This window comes from Podarcis gaigeae, assembly GCF_964106915.1.
Source record: "Podarcis gaigeae genome assembly, chromosome: 9".
Classification (NCBI taxonomy): Eukaryota; Metazoa; Chordata; class Lepidosauria; order Squamata; family Lacertidae; genus Podarcis; species Podarcis gaigeae.
In genome coordinates, this window is record NC_139685.1 from 61,784,313 (window position 1) to 61,805,172 (window position 20,860).

General features: G+C 42.0%; 1 protein-coding gene across 4 annotated transcripts in view; it reads right to left on the reverse strand.

The window, feature by feature from the left end:
* Positions 1-9,621: 9,621 nt before the first annotated feature.
* The window catches only part of LOC310852713 (melanopsin), a 43,190-nt gene continuing 31,951 nt past the window's right edge, over positions 9,622-20,860 (reverse strand). For all 4 annotated transcript variants that reach the window (XM_083756602.1, XM_083756599.1, XM_083756601.1 and 1 more), the window contains 3 exons: positions 16,385-16,559; positions 12,421-12,567; positions 9,622-11,016 (listed from right to left, as the gene is read on the reverse strand). In XM_083756602.1, the coding sequence (XP_083612728.1) occupies positions 10,618-11,016; positions 12,421-12,567; positions 16,385-16,559 (721 nt within the window). In that variant the 3' untranslated portion in view covers positions 9,622-10,617. The remainder of the gene's footprint in view (positions 11,017-12,420; positions 12,568-16,384; positions 16,560-20,860) is intronic.

Below are 20,860 nucleotides of genomic sequence, written 5' to 3' on the forward strand. Positions count from 1 at the left end.
TTTCTTCCATCTTTTTCAAAACCCCACAGAGCTTTGAAAAGCCTTTGCAAACATCTCCACTTGTTTGTAAGGGATGGGAAGGGCTGGTTTGGTGCGAGCTGTTAGGGAAGTGGAAGTTCGACGAAGTATAATCAGGTTAGGCAGGGGTGGTGAGCAACGTGGGTAGGGGCAGTTGTCCCTAATATTCAAATAATATTCCTTCAAAGGAGAAATAAGTACTAAAAGGGGTATTCCTAGCAGATTAACACACTGCATAGAGATTCTAATTTAATATTTGCATTTATAATAATTCTTGACTCCAAAGTGTTTAATAAGAGCAGCGATAGGACTCTCCCCAACCCTCAATTATACTGCTAAAGTGAAAACAGCTTGGAGCAACCAGGAGTCTTATTTTTGTGTGGAAGAACTGTGAATTGTGTTTATTTCTGACACTCACAACTGATTCCTGGGCTCATAATTTTTTAATTCTACGTCTATGTCTTTTGCACTAGGCTCCAGCTGGTGTATTTTGGGGTTGTAGTAAAAGACAAAGTAGATCCTACAAGCCAGAGACCTGCCTGTTCCTAGCTTAAATTGTACTCATGCAGATGCCACAACAATGAATATAATGAAGTGTCTGCAAGCCTCCCCAAAAGAGTTCATCCAAGGTCAACCAGAGTCTTGGGATACTTTGGAATGCAATGGGAATGTCTATTATCCACACCTGCACATTATAGGTGTGGAAGAATTTTTTGTCTTATTAATTTGCACCTTAGGGAAAATATCCTGACATTGAGCATTTATTTATTGGTCTTTATATTTTCTGTTGATGTTGCCAGGGAGCTTTTGCAATGAACATGTCAGTAATCTGGTTCTACAGCCAGAATAATCACTGTTTGCGTGGTCCAATGAAGAAATTCTGTGGAAGATGCAATGATGTCCAGCCCAAACTCTAGAGACATAGAAGGGAATCAGTCACTAAGAAGAAACACCCTGTGCGACTCTCTGTCTCCCCCAAATGCTTTTTACATGTGACAAAACTACAGAGCATATGGAGTTCTAACTTTCCCCAGCTGTTATAGTGGTGCCTTCCCCCTCCCCCCAAAAAGCAACCTCTTATGTCAGGAGCAGAGAAAGACTGGGGCTTCTTTTACTATGGGACACAGGTGGCGCTGTGGTCTAAACTACTGAGCCTCTTGGGCTTGCTGATTAGAAGGTTGGCACTTCGAATCCCCGCGATGGGGTGAGCTCCCATTGCTCTGTCCTAGCTTCTGCCAACCTAGCAGCTCGAAAGCATACCAGTGCAAGTAGATAAATAGGTACTGCTGTGACAGGAAGGTAAATGGTGTTTCCATGCGCTGCCCTGATTTTGGTGTTCTGTTGCACCAGAACTGGCTTAGTCATGCTGGCCACATGACCCGGAGAAACTGTCTGTTGACAAACGCCGGCTCCCTCGGCCTGTAAAGTGAGATGAGCACCACAACCCCAGAGTCGTCTGGGACTGGACTTAACTGTCAGGGGTCCTTTACCTTTTTTCTTTTCTTTTACTGTATAGTCTCCATGTCTTTGGTCTCTTCAGAAAATGCAACTTGCAGGGGATAATATTGAGGTGTGTTAATTAACCTGGATACAGGTTGCATGTGTGCTAAAAGAATCTTTGCCACTTCCCCCCCTCTTTTTTACTCATACAGGTTTGCACATAGGAATGGGGGGAGGGGAGTGGAATCTGATGAAGGCTGCATTTTAAGTTGAATCTACTGACCTTGCAGTTTCTAAAACAATATGAGAACCAATATCCTTTGAAAGTTGCACATGTCTGAATTTTGCAATGCAGTTCTCCAATAAAAGACTGCTTCCAAAAGTGCATGTATTAACGAAAAGTATGCATCGAAATCAACATACCAATGGAAAAAAAAATATAAGCATACATTATACTATGAGAAACTGCAAAAATGTTTGCCTTAAACGCATTTCTGCATGCAGTTTTGACTATTTGGATAAATTTACACTAAAACGCTGAAGAGTTTTCATGGCCATTTATTTTAAAAAGGAAATCTGCAAATTGCTAAAGAAATGTGGAGAGCACAGCCCCGCAAAATGGGATGTCCCAATTTAATTGGGGCAGTTGATGGGGTATGTTCTAACAGCATAGGAAGCTAAGTTATGGCAAGTCAGACCACTGGTATATGTGGCTCAATAATGTGAACATGGACAGAAAGCAGCTCTCCAGGATTTCAAACAAGGGTCTGTCTAGAAATTGAACCTTGGCTTTTTGCATTCTACAGCTCTTCCACAAGGATGGAAGGAACACAGTGTAATGTGTGAACACTTCTCTGTTGTGCAGCTGCATCCCAAGTCATAAGACAGGCCCTCGGCAGAATTACGGTGAAAAGAATTGTTGCAGTTTTGCTCTATGTGTATTGAAAATAGTTCTGTTTTAGCATCCAGGAGCATACTATTGTTTTGGCTGGCTCTGTGTTTTGGCTTTTTTGTTCTACACCAGTGTGTGTGTGTGCGTGCGTGCGTGTGTGTGTGTGTGTGTGTGTGTGTATCTGTATTAATAAATCATGAAAACATAATGGACAAATAGTTACCAGATGTCTTTCCCATATAGGCCTATGGAGAGAGCCAATGTCACTAACTAAAAAAACAAAACAGAAGCGATGCCCTTCCATCGCTGACCTTTCTCTACACGAAGCTTAATTACAGAGGGAGGAATTGTAGATTGTCTCTCCACTAACGCAAAAGGATTGCTTGAAACTATGAGCGGCAAAAGCAGTAACATTGCACCAGGATTATAAGCTTGTGGGGGCCAATCCTGATGATTGACAGAACTACTGTGCGAAAGGAGGGAGGTCACCACCAAATGAATAAATGGATCATGAGCTGTTTTATTTATTTATTGTGAGATTTTATGGAGGCTTTGTTAACCTGGAAAGAATTTTTAGAATGATTGGCATACTGCAGCCCAGCTCTTGGTCTCCAGAGCCTTCTCTTGTTTTGTATCCATATGATTCCATCGTCATCATCTTTTGCCTACCCTATCTCGTTGAAGACTAGCCCTATCTCTGCACTTTCTTAGAATCATAGAATTGTAAAGTTGGAAGGGACCCCAAGGGTCAATTATTTCAACCCCCTGCAATTCAGGAATCTCAGCTAAAGCATCCAAGACATATGGCCATCCAATCTCTGCTTATAAACTTTCAGTGAAGGAGAGTCCACAACCTCCCACTGTTGAACAGCTCTCACTGTCAGAAAGGTCTTCCTGTTTAGTTGGAATCTCCTTTCTTGTAACCAGAAGCTATTGGTTCGGGTCCTACCCTCCACAGCAGGAGAAAACAAGCTTGTTCCCTCTTCCATGTGACAGCCCTTGAGATATTGATGATGACTATCCTACCTCCACTCACTCTTCTCAATTCCAGGCTAAACATAAACAGCTCCTTCAACTGTTCCTCATAAGGCTTGGTTTCTAGACTTGCTTGTGAGCTTGTTCATACTTCACCACCAACTTCTTTCTTGAATGCTTAGACTTAAGAGTTCAGATGCTCCAATCCAGGGGCAAGGAATCATTTGGACTCCACGAGTCAGATCCTCATCAGGATTGACTTTGCAGGCCAAATGTGACTGGTGGGCAGGGTTGCTCACCTGTCATCACCTGAAGTCACAATGACGTCAGGTGTAAGGTGTGGCAAATCTCTCAAAGATGGGACTGAGGTACTGTGAATTGATTTTTGGTGTTTTTAAACTTAGTCCCTGTCGATAACACATGAGAGGTTTTTTGTATGTGGTAGTATTCACTATTATCCAGCAGCAATAACTCTTGATAATGTGAAAGAAAAGCTTGTGACTACTTATCCCTCAGCCAATGGATCACAATAAGGATGTGGCATGTGAGATACCATCTCTCACCCTACAGTCCTCATGCCATCTGTCACTTAGATCTGTGGATGGAGATCCATTGATGGGGCCACATTCCCCTGCAGTAAAGCATGCTGTGACCCAGTCTTGCGTTTTCTGTGTTGCACAACCCTTAAAAGTGAAGCAAACCCCATCATTCTGCAAAGTCCATTCCACACAATATAGAAATTTAGTATTGTGACATCTACCTTTTGGAAGCCCCTCCCATTAAATATCAGACAGGCACTGTCTCTGCTGTTTTTTTCACCACCTACCAAAGACCCTCCCCCCCCCAAGGAGAGATATTTCCTAGTCTGCATTTGTATTGGAATTGTTTTTAGACATCTTTGGATCTTATTATTATTTTTGTGTTTCCTGCCCTGGGCTCCTTCATCACATTATCAGAGTTTGCTGGAAATTTTTCTCCCCGCTCCCCCACCAGCCTTCTGAAATTAGTCTACTTTATTTCTGCTGCTTTTAATTATTGTGGGTTTTTATGTTTTAATAACATGATCTGTTTTGTATGCTATTTTCTATTTTTGTCCATCATACTCAGAATGTGTTCTCGGACAGTAGAGTGGCTTATACATCCTGCAATAAATGAATAAATAAAAGAAAGCTCACCCCACCTTCTGATTGAGTTGGCCTCATGCCCCATGGACTCAAGTCAGAAACATTTGGCTTGCATTCTACTGGTGGCACCAGTCAGAAGGCATGTCCCTTAGGCACATGTGGCCTGAGACGGCACCATTCCCAGGTGCCCCATCTCATAAGGAACCTGAGATTGTCACATTCCCAAAGCTTTAAAAAAGGTTTGGCACAGCGAGTGCCAAGTCAAGGAAGCTCTGGTGCCTCTGCTGCTCATACCCACCACACCCAGAATTTTAATTCAGGATGAAAAGAGCCCTTAGTGATCTGAATCCCAAAACAGAAACAAATAAACAAATGAGACACTCCCATGATTAACATTTCAAATATAGAAATCATCGTTCATGTCTTGCCAGAGAGTTAATAGCCAGCGTCATTATTCGTTTGTAGAGATGAAATATGTGAAGGCAAATCAGAGGCAGGAAGGAAATCAACTGGTTCCTGTATCACTCTTTGCTGACATCTTAGTTACTTTGATAATCCTAAAAGCGTGATCCTAAGGGTATTTACTTCTCCCAAATTAGAGGTGATGGGTAGCTCATTTTTTTAATGCAGCAACAGGAGGTCGAAATAATGAGAGGATCAGGGAAGATCTATTTTCAGGTTTTTCTTATCTGGAGGAGGGGAAATGGAGGCCCTGTATATTTTCTCTGTCGGTAGATTGGCCACCTGGGGAAGAATTAAGACATCTAATTAGGCAGCCCCTTTCCTCTTGGGTCTGGGTTGGTTCATATGGGAAATCGGAGCTCTTTATGGCATCTGATGCTGGTCCTCTCCCTCTTCTTCTCGAGAGGAGTCTTTCCCAGGAGGGAAGGATTGAAAATAGAATATCTTGGTGCAGATTGAAGTAGTGCAGCCATTCTTTCTTCCCAGAAGTCAACACTCTGTGGCCCTTTGTGAGAGCAAGATTTATGTGAGCAGCTCCTGCACAGGTAAGATAACATTTAAAAGTCCCCCCCCCTCATTGCCACCTATAGCCCAGTTGTAGAGGATCTACTCTGCATGCAGAAGGTTTCCACAACTCCAGGAAGCACTGGGAATGCTCCCCATCTTAAAACCTGGAAAGCCACTGCCAGTCAATGCTGAGGTAGACAGACCAATGCTGTGACTAGCTATTAATACCTTTATATTCCAGCCTTCCTCCTAATGGAGCCCAGGGCAGCCAACACACAATGAACCAATCAATACATCTAAAAACAATTCCAGTACAGGTGCAGACTGGGAAAGATATGAGGCATAAGGCAGCCTTCCTTTGTTCATATGCTGCATGTATAGACCAGGCCTTGCTACATTAATGTGAGAAAACTAGATTTCACTCGTTCTAGGGGAAGGACACTTACCCATGGAAATCTGAATGAATGGAAGTACAAAGCTTTTCATGTACAGTCATACCTTGGCTGACGAACGCCTTGCAACTTGAACGTTTTGGCTCCCAAACACCGCAAACCCAGAAGTGAGTGTACCAGTTTGCAAACGTTCTTTGGAACCTGAACGTCCGATATGGCTTCCACGGCTTCTGATTGAGTGCAGGAAGCTCCTGCAGCCAATCAGAAGCCGTGCCTTGGTTTTTGAACTTTTCAGAAGTCAAACCAAGGTACAGCTGTATTATTCAATGCAAGTCAGCATGGCAGAGAGGGCAAGGCCAAACCTCAAATGTTTCCAGAAGTCCTCTGGGCAGAAAGCACATAAAACAGGTCAAGATAGAGAAGCAGAGTAGACAAAGCTAATAAGGAGTAGACAAGTGGGTGAGAAACATCACATGTAGAGCCAAGACTTGCAAGTGTACATGAAGGAATCCCAAGGCTGGAACATCTTTTCTGACAAGAGCTTATTTGAATGATCAAGCATCCTGTCAAAGGGTTGTATCTTCCAGGCCAAGATAGCTCTGTTATATAAATATTTTAAAAGTTATTATTGCCCTCAATCTTGTATGATTCGAAATGTCTCTTGCCAGACATTTATGTAAGTGTATTCTTGGATATTTCGGCTTGGACCGAATACATACATTCATAACTTGATAGCTGCCACATTAAGTGCTGGCTTGCTTGTCTGAATGGGCTGTTAATTGCACACTCGGCATCAGAGATAAAAGTGTTTCTATCACCTCAAATGAAATGCTTTTGGATGGAGCCAGTTTGCACAATTTCAGCAGCCCACTGTCCAGTACATAAAAATCAAGTATGTTATGTTCCTTGGCTCACCGTGCTTAGACATTTCAGCTCCCCATTCTCCTTTCTTGTCCATTTCCCTGTGCTTAACATGCATGCTAAGTAGGGTTTTTTGTTTGTTTGTTAACTGGGAGGCTTGGAACCAATGCTTGAGATTGGTTCTTCACTACACAGATTGTTACTGAGCATGAGATCAATAGCCTTCAACCTTTACCAACTCAGGACCCCCCACCTTTAACCCAAAAATACATTGGGGGAGCCCTCAGTTTTTAATCTTTTATCATATATTTGTATGGTGGCAGTGCTGCTGTTAAGAAAAACATTAGATCAGACTGTGACCAGGTAGCAGATCCCGATCCACCAGTTGCAGCCCAATGCACTAGACAAAATATCTCTTTCCCTTAAGTAGTTTCCCTACCTCTAGGTGCTTGATTCGCATGTTTGCTGGCATGGACATTAGCAGCTGGTTTATCTATGTGAAGAATTGGTCAAGCAACTAGATGGCAAAGCCTGTCGTGGACTGCCTCTGATTCTTTGACATCATTTTGCATTAGAAGGCATACGATTTAACTTTAAAATCTTGGCCAACCTGTCTGAAAAATAAGTTTCAAAAGTTAATGGGCATCTTTAGAGAGAGAAGTGGGGGAACCCCCAACTTATCAGCAGTAGCAATGCTGGTGAACAGTAGTTACTTTGAAAGCCGCTCCGCTGATGACATCTAGTGGCCACGTAATTTCAAAGTATATTTGACCTACTTTGAGCAGGCATAAAATATGCCTAATTGAAAAGGAATCTAGAGCTACTTTTCCACTTTCCTTTTGCCATTTGCAAAGGCAAACAAACATTTACAAAGGTATGGATAGTGGGTCTAATGGACCTAGGAGCAACTGTACATAGGAATGTTCGTGTGTAAGAGGGAGGGGGGGCATCACAACATTGCAAATCGAACTCTAATCGTCTTCAATTGTGAAAGTTTTAGGATTAGGCTTCCTACTACATTGCAACCTGTAAAAATCTCAAGACAAGTTGTGTCCTCCACTGGAAGCACAGGTATAAGGGAAGGATCACAGGTAAGTGGTGGAACACCCCAAGTTTCTGGGTGGGGACATAGGTATTCCATTCTCAGTAAGGACTGTACAAAGGTTGCCTCCATACAGATCAGCAAAAGATATATACCATACTTTTCTGTGTATAAGGTGAGGTTTTTTTAATTAAAAAATGATGTTAAAAATTGGGATTGTCTTATACATTGATAGTGCATTGTGGGGATGTGAGATTGGTTGCTGCTGCAAGCCAGAGATTGTCAGTGGCTATTGGTCTTGTTATTGGTGGCTGCTGCAAGGGCTGGTGTTGATTGGCTGTCGTTGTGACAATTGGGCGGCCAGTTGGCAGCTTCTGTCTGCGATGGGAATGGGACAAATGATAGCTGGCTTTTGCAACCCGTGTGAGTGGCAGCGGGTGAACAATTTCCTGCAATCTCTCCTAAAAACAACTCTGGGCAATCTCCCCCCATTTTCTTAATTTGGAGTCGTCCCCTCCAAATAGGGGGCGTGTTATACATGGGGGCGTGTTATACATGGAAAAATATGGTATGTAGGTATATCACATTGATTTCTGTGGCATTTCTTGATGATTAAATAGATGTGGAATTACTCTGGTCTAGTGGAGCATCATAAAAAATAAATCCTCATCAGCTGCTGAAGCTTATCTACGATCAGTTTCCTTTTAATTATTCTCTCGCTCACTCTGATCCTTACTTACAAGGGATGATGCAATCAGTCTCAACCTCCAGGGTGCTGTTTAGGAAGCATTTCCTCATCAGAATTTAGAAAGGAAATTGGAATCTGGTTTTGTAGCTGGCTTATTTTACTGACAGTAGAGCAGAGATGATCATGAAGGAAATAGCACAGGAAAGGAACACAGCGTCCGGATAATTTATTTTCCAATTTAGAGTCAAATATATCAGAGATAGTATTGATCAGGGATACCCCTTAAGGTAGCCTTTCCCAACCCAAGTATGTTTGCCAAAGCAGAATACCTAAATGACGGCAAAACCCCATTTTAACTGGTTTATAATTGGAAACAAATTGTTCAAAAAGGAGGCCTGAATTGTTCAACATAAGGATATTCTTATTGTGGCTATTATTTGTGGGTAAAGATGAAAGTGGGGGAGTCCGTGATTATTTCCAATACTGTTGGGCCCCTAAAGAGGCTTGCAGCACCAGAGCTAAGCCAGGTCCCTCACAAGAAGGCATCAAAAGCACTGCAAGTGAGGACAATCATATATCTATCCAGTTTAGGAGAGGGAATGGGAAGGGCACAGCAAAGTTGCTGAAGGTGTGCTGCCGTTTTGTCAACTATCAAAGAACCAGAGTGCACAATAAAGTTATAGCGACATAGGTGCAGTGCTTTTTCATGATAGTATTCACCGTAGAGTACCAGCATTTATTTATTTTTTGCTGCCCATGCCAGTTATTTTGTGCTGGCATCCAAAATATGAATACCAGCACCTCATTATTATTATTATTATTTACCCCAAAAAGCACTGTATAAGTGATAAAAGACCTGTTTGCAGCTTTATAGGATATTTTCCCTAGTGATAAGTACATTGGCAACTCTGTCAATACTTGGACCGCATTTGGGAATTACTGATCCAAACAGATATTGTTTCTGAACCTATGGATGCCTATACGTATAGAGCCAATAAATTTCCACTTTTACTATTATAAGTTATAGAACTGTAACTAATTGTAGGTCACCCATATTTTGTTCCATCTTCCTCATGCAGCTCTGAAGGCCGAAATAGACAGTTGTCCCTGTTTCTTCGTTTAGAGCAAAATCTGTGGATTATTATTTTTTTTTTAAAAAAAAAAAAGCTCCCAGGGGAAACATGAAAAGCTTGCAATCAATCCTAAAGAGACAACTGTACTAGAGCAGTTAAGTGGTTTTATTGTTATTCGTGAGTAAAGCTTATTGTGAGAATTCAACAGTGAGCTCATTACTATTGACACATATTGTTAACCACAACCTATGGTGACTTTTTTGCCACTGTTGACACCCTATGGGGATAAGACAGGAATGACTGCATTAGCTTTGCACAACAGTCTCACTTTCCCCTGTGACTGAGAAGCGTTGACACTGATCTTTACGTCTGGACTTAACAAGTGCTATGCTATATTACATTTCTTGTGCATAGTTTTGGCCTCATTCCCAAGGGCTATTGTTTTCAAAGTTGGCTCATTTAACCTGTGAGTAAATGGGAAGTTTAGTCTCAAGGGTTGCTCATCTTCTTGCTACTTTAATTTCTTCCTCCTCTAGTCATAGCTTCAGTTACAAAGAACAGATGGCAAACTATCTGTTGTGTTGAGTCAGGACAAAAAGTCAACTGGTTTCTGGTTGCTAGACAATGGCTGCTTGTGCCACCTCAAACATCTCCACTTGATCTACCATCTTTCAGTTGGTGGCTAAAGTAGTGGAGAACGACCAATTCCTGGACCAGGTTTATTGAGGAAGGCATAGCTGATATTTCTTTCCGGAACCAATCTTAGTATCTGGAAATACAGCAGGGCTTGTGGTTGCTGGGCACTCCAGCAATGGAACTGCTTGGAAAGGTATTACAAGCATGAAAACTTATCCTGAATACAGATACAGAGAAATATTTACTAGGTGTTTTGGTTGGCAAACACTTGTTATCTACGCTATGGATGCTTTGCGCCTTCAGCATCTATTGCTGTTGTTTTGCTTCTGCAAAGTGCATAAAATTCAAGAAGGGCTAAAGATTGCATTACAAAAAATATATATTTATAAAGTTATCTGCTTAATCTACAAGGCTCAGAGTTCTTCATGTGGGTCCTCGCCCCCCCCTTTTTTGGTATAATAATGCAAAGAAGCAGCAAAAAGACAAAATAGTTGTTGTCTTCCATATTTAGGACAGAAGCTTCTCAATTGCTTCAATGAGGTTGGTAGAGGGGCTAAGCCTTCCTATGTCCAACAGGTGATTCTTTCCTGGAGAAAATAATACACCGGAATTTTCTGCCTGTCCATTTTCTAGCTCATCTTGCCCCTCAGAGAGGCTGGTCTCTGAGGTAGAAACGATAACTATTTGTGGGATGGTGGGGCTCATTAATGAGTTGAGGCTTCCATCTGTTTGCTGCTCTTGAACGTCCATGTCAGAAGTGTCTGCATTCTCTTCTGTGCTGCTACTATTCAAGCCAAATGGAAGAGATGATGTTCTCAAACAACTGGGCTTGAGCAGCAGTTCTGGGGCATTCTCTCCAAACGATCTTTCAAACGGGTCATGCAGACTGATGGAGGACAATGCAACCTATGACAAAGAAAATGGGGATGGGGAGAGATTCAGTATTCCATACTTAGCCTTCTTCAGCAGTAATCACACAGTCCCACACAGTCCTTCCAGAACAGTTGCTACATATTTTACATACCTGTCATATTCAGTTGACCCATTCAGCTGACAGTGGCAACCCCTGCTTTTTGGCCTCTGGGAGTGTATGGGGCCAACAATGTTTGTGCAACTGAGTGCAATTGTACAATATTCACTAACATCCTGGGATTGTCTTCATTGCATTGTTTTCAGTTTAGAAATGCCACCCCAGACATGAAATTTTATTGTGTATGTTTGCTTTAAAACTTTTGATCCCCCCGAGGGTTTTGTTTATCCAAGCAATATAATAAATCTCATCAAATAAAATAAACAGATAGAAAGGATGGGAAGATGAATACCAGCCTTTATCTTTCGCTCTATTTTCTTTCTTTCTTTCTTTCTTTTTAAAAAAAACCAACTTTTGAAGCTGAACTGCACTAACTCTTTTGTCAAGGCTAAACTTTGGAGGACAGCAGAGCAATTTTCACCCAGGAATTTTGAAACTAACCATTCTTCCTGTGGTTCTTTATCTGCTATGGGGCCCCCACTTGTTTTTCTTAAGTGGGAGTTGCCTGTATGGGAAATATAGACGCAAGAAGACAATGAATATAATTACTGTTAATCTACATTGCACCTTTGTGGCAAAATGAAACAAGGAACGCAGAAGCGCTACCTGAATTGGATTCAGTGTGTGTAAGTTGCTCACGGGCCATAATGTCATTGCCTGAAGTTTCCAACTGTGCAAAGGAACCTTTCAGAAAATGACACTGAACTGTGGCCAACAAGCCATCAGTTCCTTTCTTTGCATCAATGGACGATGCATTCTGTACTCACCCTTTTCAGTTTCATGAAGGTGGAAGTTGCCAGAGTCTCCCACTGTCAGTGAGAAATAGGAATTTCTTTTTCATCTTCCCCCTCAAAGACAAGATTTCTTTTTTAAAAAAGAAAGCAGGTCCCACCATTTTGTATCAATTCCCAAGATGGGATTTGAAGGAGATGGGAGGTAAAGCTAACTTTACTGTAAACTCAGTAAATGAACTACACAGAATGGAAATGTTGGAGATCAAAGCACTCTGGAGAAGCAATATGATTGTTGGACTCACCTATATATGGAGGAGCATCTGATTTGACTTTTGGATAATATGTTTTGCCTTGCCCTTTCGGGCAACACAAGACAAAAGCATACTGAAATGGATTAGTAAACCATTTCTAATACAGTAACATATGGACATCCCTGTAATGGGCTGGGTAGGAATAACCAGGGAGAACGGAGTCCAGGTTGTATGCATATGCTGAGGATCAGTCACTTTATTATTAAGGAGAATTAAAAATGGTTGCTGTTTTAACCTTTTCTCCAGTCAGCACATTACAGCTCTGGGTCTTTAGGAGCAACCCAGTCTCTTCTTCTGCTTGTTTTGAAAAAGAGCGGCTTCGATGGGGTTGCTGTTTCTTATGGGCTGCCTCCACAGGCCCAAGCTCCATGTCACTCCAAGTCTAAAAAAGGAAACTGAGATGTTTATACACGAACAATCAATAGGCTGCAATTTTGCCTCTTGCCCACTGATGTATATATAAATGTAGTGCTAAGCAGCCACACCACCAGCAGAAAGATTTACACTTGTGCAGCAGGACTTCCCTTGCACTTGCCCTAAGCCTGTTGTGGGGCTTCTACAGCAGATTTGGCAAGGGCGTGGAAACATGCGTGAGCAGATGGGTCATTCTCCTGATCCAGCAGGCTTTTCTTACATTTTTAAGAATACTATCATATACTCATTCCACTCCTGCTCAATCTTTTATTCTGTAGACTAAGCACAATACGTTCCATCAACCTTTCCTCGTAGGATAGTGAGATTTCCCTATGAAATGTGTTTGCTGAAGTGAAGAAGAGGAGTTTGGATTTGATATCCCGCTTTATCACCACCCTAAGGAGTCTCAAAGCGACTAACAATCTCCTTTCCCTTCCTCCCCCACAACAAACACTCTGTGAGGTGAGTGGGGCTGAGCGACTTCAAAGAAGTGTGACTAGCCCAAGGTCACCCAGCAGCTTCATGTGGAGGAGCGGAGACGCGAACCTGGTTCACCAGATCACGAGTCCACCACTCTTAACCACTACAACACACTGGGTCCTCAGGTCTTTCAGCAAGTACGGAGTTACATATATTGCATATTTCTAGTTCAAAAATCGAACCATCCACAGATATAAGTACAAACAGTAAAAAAAAGTAGACCGAGTAGCATGAGGAAGAACAGACCTCTCCCCACCTCCCATAAAACTAAAACCAGGATTACATACACACCATACATTTAAAGCATCCTCCAAAGAATCATGGGAACTGTAGTTTAAATGTTTGGGGTCTTCCTAAAATAGAAAAAGCTCAACAACTTTGCAGGTGTCAGGAATTTTACTTTTTGAAATATAGCAACTCTAAACATAAACATGCATGACTGCTGGTTAGTGCAGCAGGGGATTAAGGAACACAGAGTTGCATTGCTAGGAAGGTCATGTGCCCTCTCCTCTGGAGAGGAAGTGGAGCTTCTTTACTCTTCCTTTTTCTCTCTTCCTCTCTGCATCATGTAACCAACCAATGAAGGAGGACATCTGTAAGCTTGCTCCCAAGCTTACAGCACCTGTTTAGAACTATATTCTGTATTGTCTACCCAAGAGTATTTTGCTTGTTTTATCCTTGCTGCTGCATGGAACAATGCATGACTAAGACCTTGAATCTATAAGTAAAGCATACTTAACAGTGTGTGGTCTGCACATTGTGAGAGGGGTAGGATAGAGGTCAACTGCTATCTAGGCACCCAGCCATTTTCTTTTGTTGTTCGCCTACATATGTGGGCCCACAGGGATTAATATATTTATATTTCCTCCCACAGTAATATCTAGTGGTAGGGGTTCTACAGGTTTCAGGCAGGAGTCTTTCCTAGCTCTGCCTGGAGATGGCAGGTATTGAACCTAAGATCTTACCTATGCAAAACGTATGCCGTTAGACTGAAATACAACACAGATGCTTGATTCAAAAAGCTTTAAAAACAGAGCTGCACCAGTAAGTCTGTTTATTGGAACCCTGTGAGCAAGGATTAGGCAAGACTGAGACCTTAAAACATTATCCATTGTGATGAAAGAGAACATGTTTTACAAGGCCTGAGCACGGATAAGAAACATGGACTAAGACACTCTTGTGTAACACTTTAAAATCTCGTTTGATGCTTGGTGATTGGAAAGAAAATTAAGTATAGGATGAAATAATAGAAAGAAATTCAATAAAGTAGTTAAGTGCATGACTGCTTTTTTATTCAAGCAGCCCATGTTATGGCTACCATAATTTATTTTGGCAAAGTACTTTCACTGATTCTCATAACAAGGCAGGTCACTGCAGATAAATGCCCTAATTCTCTGGGTGATCCTTTATCCTCATGCACAGATGTCTTCCTGCCAGTCCCCTTTAAATTAAACAGAGCGACCTGAGTCCCGCAAGCAAAAGAATATATTAAAAGAACACACCCCTCTCTCTTAAAGAAAATGTAGAATATGCCCCTTGTTGGTAGCTATTCTGGAGCTATCACACATAGAACAAATGCTGAATTAGAGCAAAAAACCCTGGAAGCTACAATTCTATATACCATTTCTTGGGAAAGAGAAATTGCATTTAATTCGGTGGACTTGACTTGTGAGTAAAGATGCATAGAATTGGGCTTTAAGGTTGCATAGGACATCAGAATGGGATGCGGGTGGCTCTGTGGTTTAGACCACAGAGCCACCCGTATCCCATTCTGATGTCCTATGCAACCTTAAAGCCCAATTCTAGGGCTTGCTGATCAGAAGGTCGGTGGTTTGAATCCCCGCAACAGGGTGAGCTCCTGTTGCTCAGTCCCTGCTCCTGCCAACCTAGCTGCAATTATTTCTCAAAGTGTTTTTTTATACAACTTTTTTTCTTGATGGATAATGGTCTGTTCATATTTTATTTATGAACACTATCAACTTTTTTCATTTTTACACATCTTTCTTAATGAACTTGCCCTGCAGCATTTTACCAGTAAGCCCATATACAGGTTTCCAGTATATGAATAACTGGGTATCTTATAACCCCTTTTCCTCTTAAGATAATTTCTATTCCAAACCATGAACAATGTGAAGCTTCACTGCCGGAGTTCACTGACCAATGTAGTAATTCATTTTTAAAAACAAAATCTCCCTCATTTAGTTTGCTGTGGGAAAACTATAATGGAAGGATGCTTTTTGATGGTATATGCAAACAAAGGAGTCTCAAGGCTGCATGCAGCTTAAATCTGTGAAATAATAATAGTAATAATAATATTCATACCCCGCCCATCAGGCTGGGTCTCCCCAGCCACTCTGGGTGGCTCCGAACAGAATATATTAAAAAGCAACGAAACATCAAACGTTAAAAACTTCCCTAAACAGGTCTGCCTTCAGATGTCTTCTAAAAGTCAGGAAGTTGTTTATTTCCTCGACATCTGATGGGAGGATGTTCCACAGGGCGGGCACCACCACTGAGAAGACCCTCTGCCTAGTTCCCTGTAGCTTCACTTCTCACAGTGAGGGAACCGCCAGAAGGCCCTCGGAGCTGGACCTCAGTGTCTGGGCTGAACGATGGTGGTGGAGACGCACCTTCAGGTATACTGCGCCAAGGCCATTTAGGGCTTTAAAGGTCAGCACCAACACTTTGAATTGTGCTCAGAAACGTACTGGGAGCCAATGTCGGCCAGTATTTTGTGGTCTCGGTGGCGGCTCCCAGTCATCAGTCTAGCTGCTGCAAATTTCATAGTTTTTGGGAAACTTTTGCCCAAAGAACCAAGCTTGGGAGAAATTGGTTCTTCCCGTTTCTCACAAAAACCATGTTATATTAATATCAAATTAGTTGGCTTTTGTGACAATCACCCCACTCCACCCTGTCAATCCATTTCCCCACAGATTGATTTTTTAACCAGACAAACTTTATCAGGCACACAAAGCCTTGCAATGTAAGTGTTTGTGTGAGTGTGTAGCCATGCTAACCTTTTTGCAAGGGGGTGGGGAGCAAGGAATCCTGTGGCTGCTTAAACGATAAAATGAAGCACATGTCTGATTCTACCACTAATATCACAGAACCACAGAACTGTAGAGTTGTAAGGGACCCCAAGGATTCTCAATGAGGTTTGGAAGTGCTTAATGAATATGAGTTTTCCTATCATCACTCCTAATAGTGAACTCGGGTTGGTGCATGCCATCCAGCGGTTTAGTCTGCCACCTTTATGTGAAGCAAAAGGATAAGACCTGGGAGACGGTCACCCATGCCAAACTTACAGTTTCTGCTGCAGAAATGGAAGAAACACAACTGCTCTTGTTCCTGGCAGCAAAAGAGTGACGGCTGGACATAGAAGCCCTGAATGACGACTCGTTCACAGAACTTGTTGAAAGATCACTTGGTGAGATCCGTATAAGGAATCTCAAGCAAGGGACAGCACTTCGAATAGTTCTCCTAAAAGACATAAAAAAAAATACTGTGAAACAGAACAGCAAAAATATATATGCAGTGAATGAAAACAGAGTTTGGAGAATACTTAGAAAGAAACAACAGACTGCACATTTCAGGAGACCCAGCTGTATGGTATAGAAAAGAGTTAAGTCTTGGTTCTCTTAACCCCATCTATATAAGAGCCAGTTCAAAGACTATAGGCATCTCCAGAAGTCCTTTTTATTGTCTATTCATGATTATTTGTTCTTGTGGCAGTATTGCGGGTGGTGGTATTGTGTGGGTGTTACATGCAATCCCCTTTTCAATGCTGAAAAAGGCTTGAAAATGCTAGACATACTGCTTCATTTCCAATCAGTCCTGTAACTTCTTCCTGAAACATTTTATACCAGAAATGTTCCAGATTTCCTTTTGCCTTGTTTTTGTTGTGCTACAATGCAAGAGTGCCCAGCCAGGCAGCAAAAATATGATAACTAGGGATACACTGAAGAACAACTGATAAAGCAGTATGATGCATGGATGGTGGGCCACTATGAATCTACCACAATTCTTCCACATGTCCTTGATGCGCTATTATTGCATCAAGGACATGTGGAAGAATGCATCCACAAAGCAGCAGCGGGAGCAAGCTGCCAATCTGGAGAGGCCCAACATCTACAAGGTGGAAGAAAGCATAAGAATATGCTGAAAGAGACTGGGACTTTAGGAAGCATATTGTTCTAACTTGTATTGTTTCTTGTTTATTGAGAATCAGTAAAATCAAAGTGCAACAACAAACTTCAGTGTGGCTGTGACTCCTTGGTGGGTGTTGTTGGAGTAATTGGACACGAGAAGAGGTTAATTTCATTCATGAGCATAAATTACCCCATTGATGAGCTAATCGCAGGTGCATGGTCAGTAGAGCCAGTTGCTATGGCAACGGCCTAATGCCTTGACTATATCTGTGATCAATATATGTCAGCTCAGTAGTGAGTGGGTAAGTCTGTCCTGAGTCTATTACTTGTCCAGTGTTACATCTTGAATTGTTAAGAGTTATTTAGAGCAACAGATATATTTTGTACTTGTATATATCTGCATTTGCAAAAGTCGACAAGCTGGAACTTATTTGTCTATATCTGCATCCAGAGCCTTATCTTCTGCAACATTAAACTATCTGAACTGTACTTGGCTTCTATGTGGTGACTGGTACTGGGAGCAACTTCCACTGCATCTCGCCTAAGATCACCAACATGTATATTGTTTCATTCACATACCTCACTGTTCATTAACAAAAGGCAGGCAAATCTTTAATTTTTGCAAGGCATCGTAAGCTGGTGGTTATCTATTCCACTCATCCAAAACCTAGGAAATGAGGAGGCTGCTATATGCTGAGTTCAGACCATTGGTCCCAGGGCCAGCCTACTCATGAGGTGGGGTGAAGCAACCACCTTGGGCAGTGAAAGCCCCTAAGGGCACCCACTATCTGCCCCACTACCCATTTCCCATGAGATCTGGCTGGCAATCAGTGCTGGTGCTGGAAACTGGCAGCCACTGCCACTTCGCAGGGTGGTTGGCAAGGCAGGGTGAAACAGGACGTGGCACCCCTGGTTAGTCCATCTAGCTCATTACTGGCTAGTCTGACTGGCTGTGCCTCTCTAAGATTTTCATGCAGAGGATGTTCCCAGCTCTACCTGTAAAGGTAAAGGGACCCCTGACCATTAGGTCCAGTCGTGGCCAACTCTGGGGTTGCGGTGCTCATTTCGCTTTATTGGCCGAGGGAGCCGGTGTACAGCTTCCAGGTCATGTGGCCAGCATGACTAAGCCACTTCTTGCAAACCAGAGCAGCACACGGAAACACCGTTTACCTTCCCGCTGGAGTGGTACCTATTTATCTACTTGCACTTTGACGTGCTTTCGAACTGCTAGGTTGGCAGGAGCAGGGACCAAGCAATGGGAGCTCACCCTGTCGCAGGGATTTGAACCGCTGACCTTCTGATCAGCAAGTCCTAGGCTCTGTGGTTTAACCCACAGCGCCACCCATGCCCCTAGCTCTACCTGTAGGCTGAGCCAAAGATCTTATGCCTGCAGAGCAAATGCTCTGCTACTGAGCTACACTTCATCTGTAAAAACAAAACAAACAAAGCTTCTGCTCACAGCTTTGTTGCTTTGTTACCTTAATATGTCAGGTGTATGAATAATACACCCCTTTCCCCCAGGACTACAACATCACTATTTCTTACTTTGCACGTTTTTTAAAATTAAGTTCATCTAAAGCAGTCACTTCCTTGGGCATTACAGAAACAGAATGAACTTGTACGTGAACTTTTTATCAATGACATTTCCTGTGCCTCCTATCCACGTATTATTTATTGACTTCATTTTAATCTCAAGCTTTCCTTCAAGCAGCCCTAGGGCAGCATACATGCTTAGCATTCCCTTTCATGCTCTTGTGAGGTAGAGGACAGGGCTGAGAGAGGAAGTTTGGCCATGCAGTGGGCTTCCTAGGGAACTCAGTTTCCCTTTGTTATAGTTTGGCACTCCAACCACTGCACCTTTCTACAGTGAAGGCAAAAATGGTCTGTAAGCTACTAAAGAATAATTGACTGCTGGCTGTGCATGGAACGGAGTGTGTCTTTAGTTCTTTGTGGGGTGGGTTTTCATTCCAAAGAAGTCGCATGACAAATTTGGGAACAAGCCCCCAGACAACTGTATTTACATATTTTTCATTAATCAGAACGAACAGAAGAATGGCTTATGCAAATATCAGAGTATGAATTTGCTTGCAAATAAATGAGTCTATGTAACTAGCCTCTCTCCCCTCTACACCTGTTCTGAGCTCATTTATTCACACAGTGCTATCACGTGTCTGCTCCATAAACAAGTTATTCTTCCATTTGCACAGGCAGAGCTTAGAATCACAGAACTGTAGAGTTAGAAGGGCCCACAAGGGTCATCTAATCCATCCCCCATGCAATGCAGGAATCTTGTTGTCTAACATGGGGCTCAACCCCCACAACTTTAGGATTAAGAGTCTCATGCTTTGCCAACTGAGATTGTCACTTGTATTGTGCAACCCCCTCTAGCTCAAGATGTAAAATAATTCTTCTGTGAGTGAAAGGAGACCTTTAGATCCATCCCAATATTTATTTTTAAGGGGCTTTGCGGTAACTATAGTTACATGCCCTGATACTTTGGGAGATGGAATAGAGTAAAAACACAAGAGCGTCTCACTATTTTACAGAAGGGATTCAAATACATACCGTAACTTTAGGTTTGCATAATCAAAGAGGGTTAAAGTGCAATAAGACCCCTTTTTAAAAAAAACAAGATTTTTGTGGTTTGTAATGTGATGGGGAAATGCTTCAAAAAGTGTGGGAAAAACAAATGACCAAGTGAACAACCTGCAAGCAAACCATGATGAGTGCAGAATAATCGTTGTCTCATAATAGCCCCACAAACACACCAGAACAAATGCTCAATGGAAGGCAAGATATGATATAATCTAATCTCCACATAAGTTTTGCGGAAACAAATCAGGATAAATAAGGGATACATAGGTTGTTTAGAGCAGTGTTTCCCAACCTTGTGCCTCCAGATGTTTTTGGCCTACAACTCCCATCATCCCTGACCACTGGTCTTGCTAGCTAGGGATGATGGGAGTTGTAGGCCAAAAACATCTGGAGGCACAAGGTTGGGAAACACTGGTTTAGAGAAGCCCAAAGGCTGAACTTCTGCAACTGATTGTTTGCTTAATCACCGCAGGAATCTGTGGGACATCAGTAGTATTAAACTAGGATGCATCAGTCAATACGTATAGAATCAGCCGAACATTTTAGGAAATATCAAGCTCTCACAATTCAAATTTAATGTTTCAATTAATCCTGCATCCATCCAGCTGGCCTAAGAGGAATATAGGATGGCAACGTAAATAAATGGTACATCTGAAAGCAGCCCTGTTTTGGGAAGTTTTTAATATGTGACATTGTAATGTATTTTTAATCTTTGTTGGAAGCCGTCCAAAGTGGCTGGGGAAACCCAGCCAGATGGGCGGGGTACAAATACTAAATAATTGTTATTACTATTGTTGTTGTTGTTGCTATACCCAAATTTAAGAAACTTTGCATTCTGAAATCCATGAATGCTTTGATAAACAAACAAAAAGTTACGAAGAAATTAACCCAAACATGTGATGAAAAGAATGGCCATTATGTGTCGCAGAATGCTGTTAGTATACTACAAACCTTTTTATAAAAGATTGTTAAGTGGTTACTTTTGCTGCCAAGGATAAAATCACACAAATGATTTATGCTGCCACCTTGTGGCAGAAT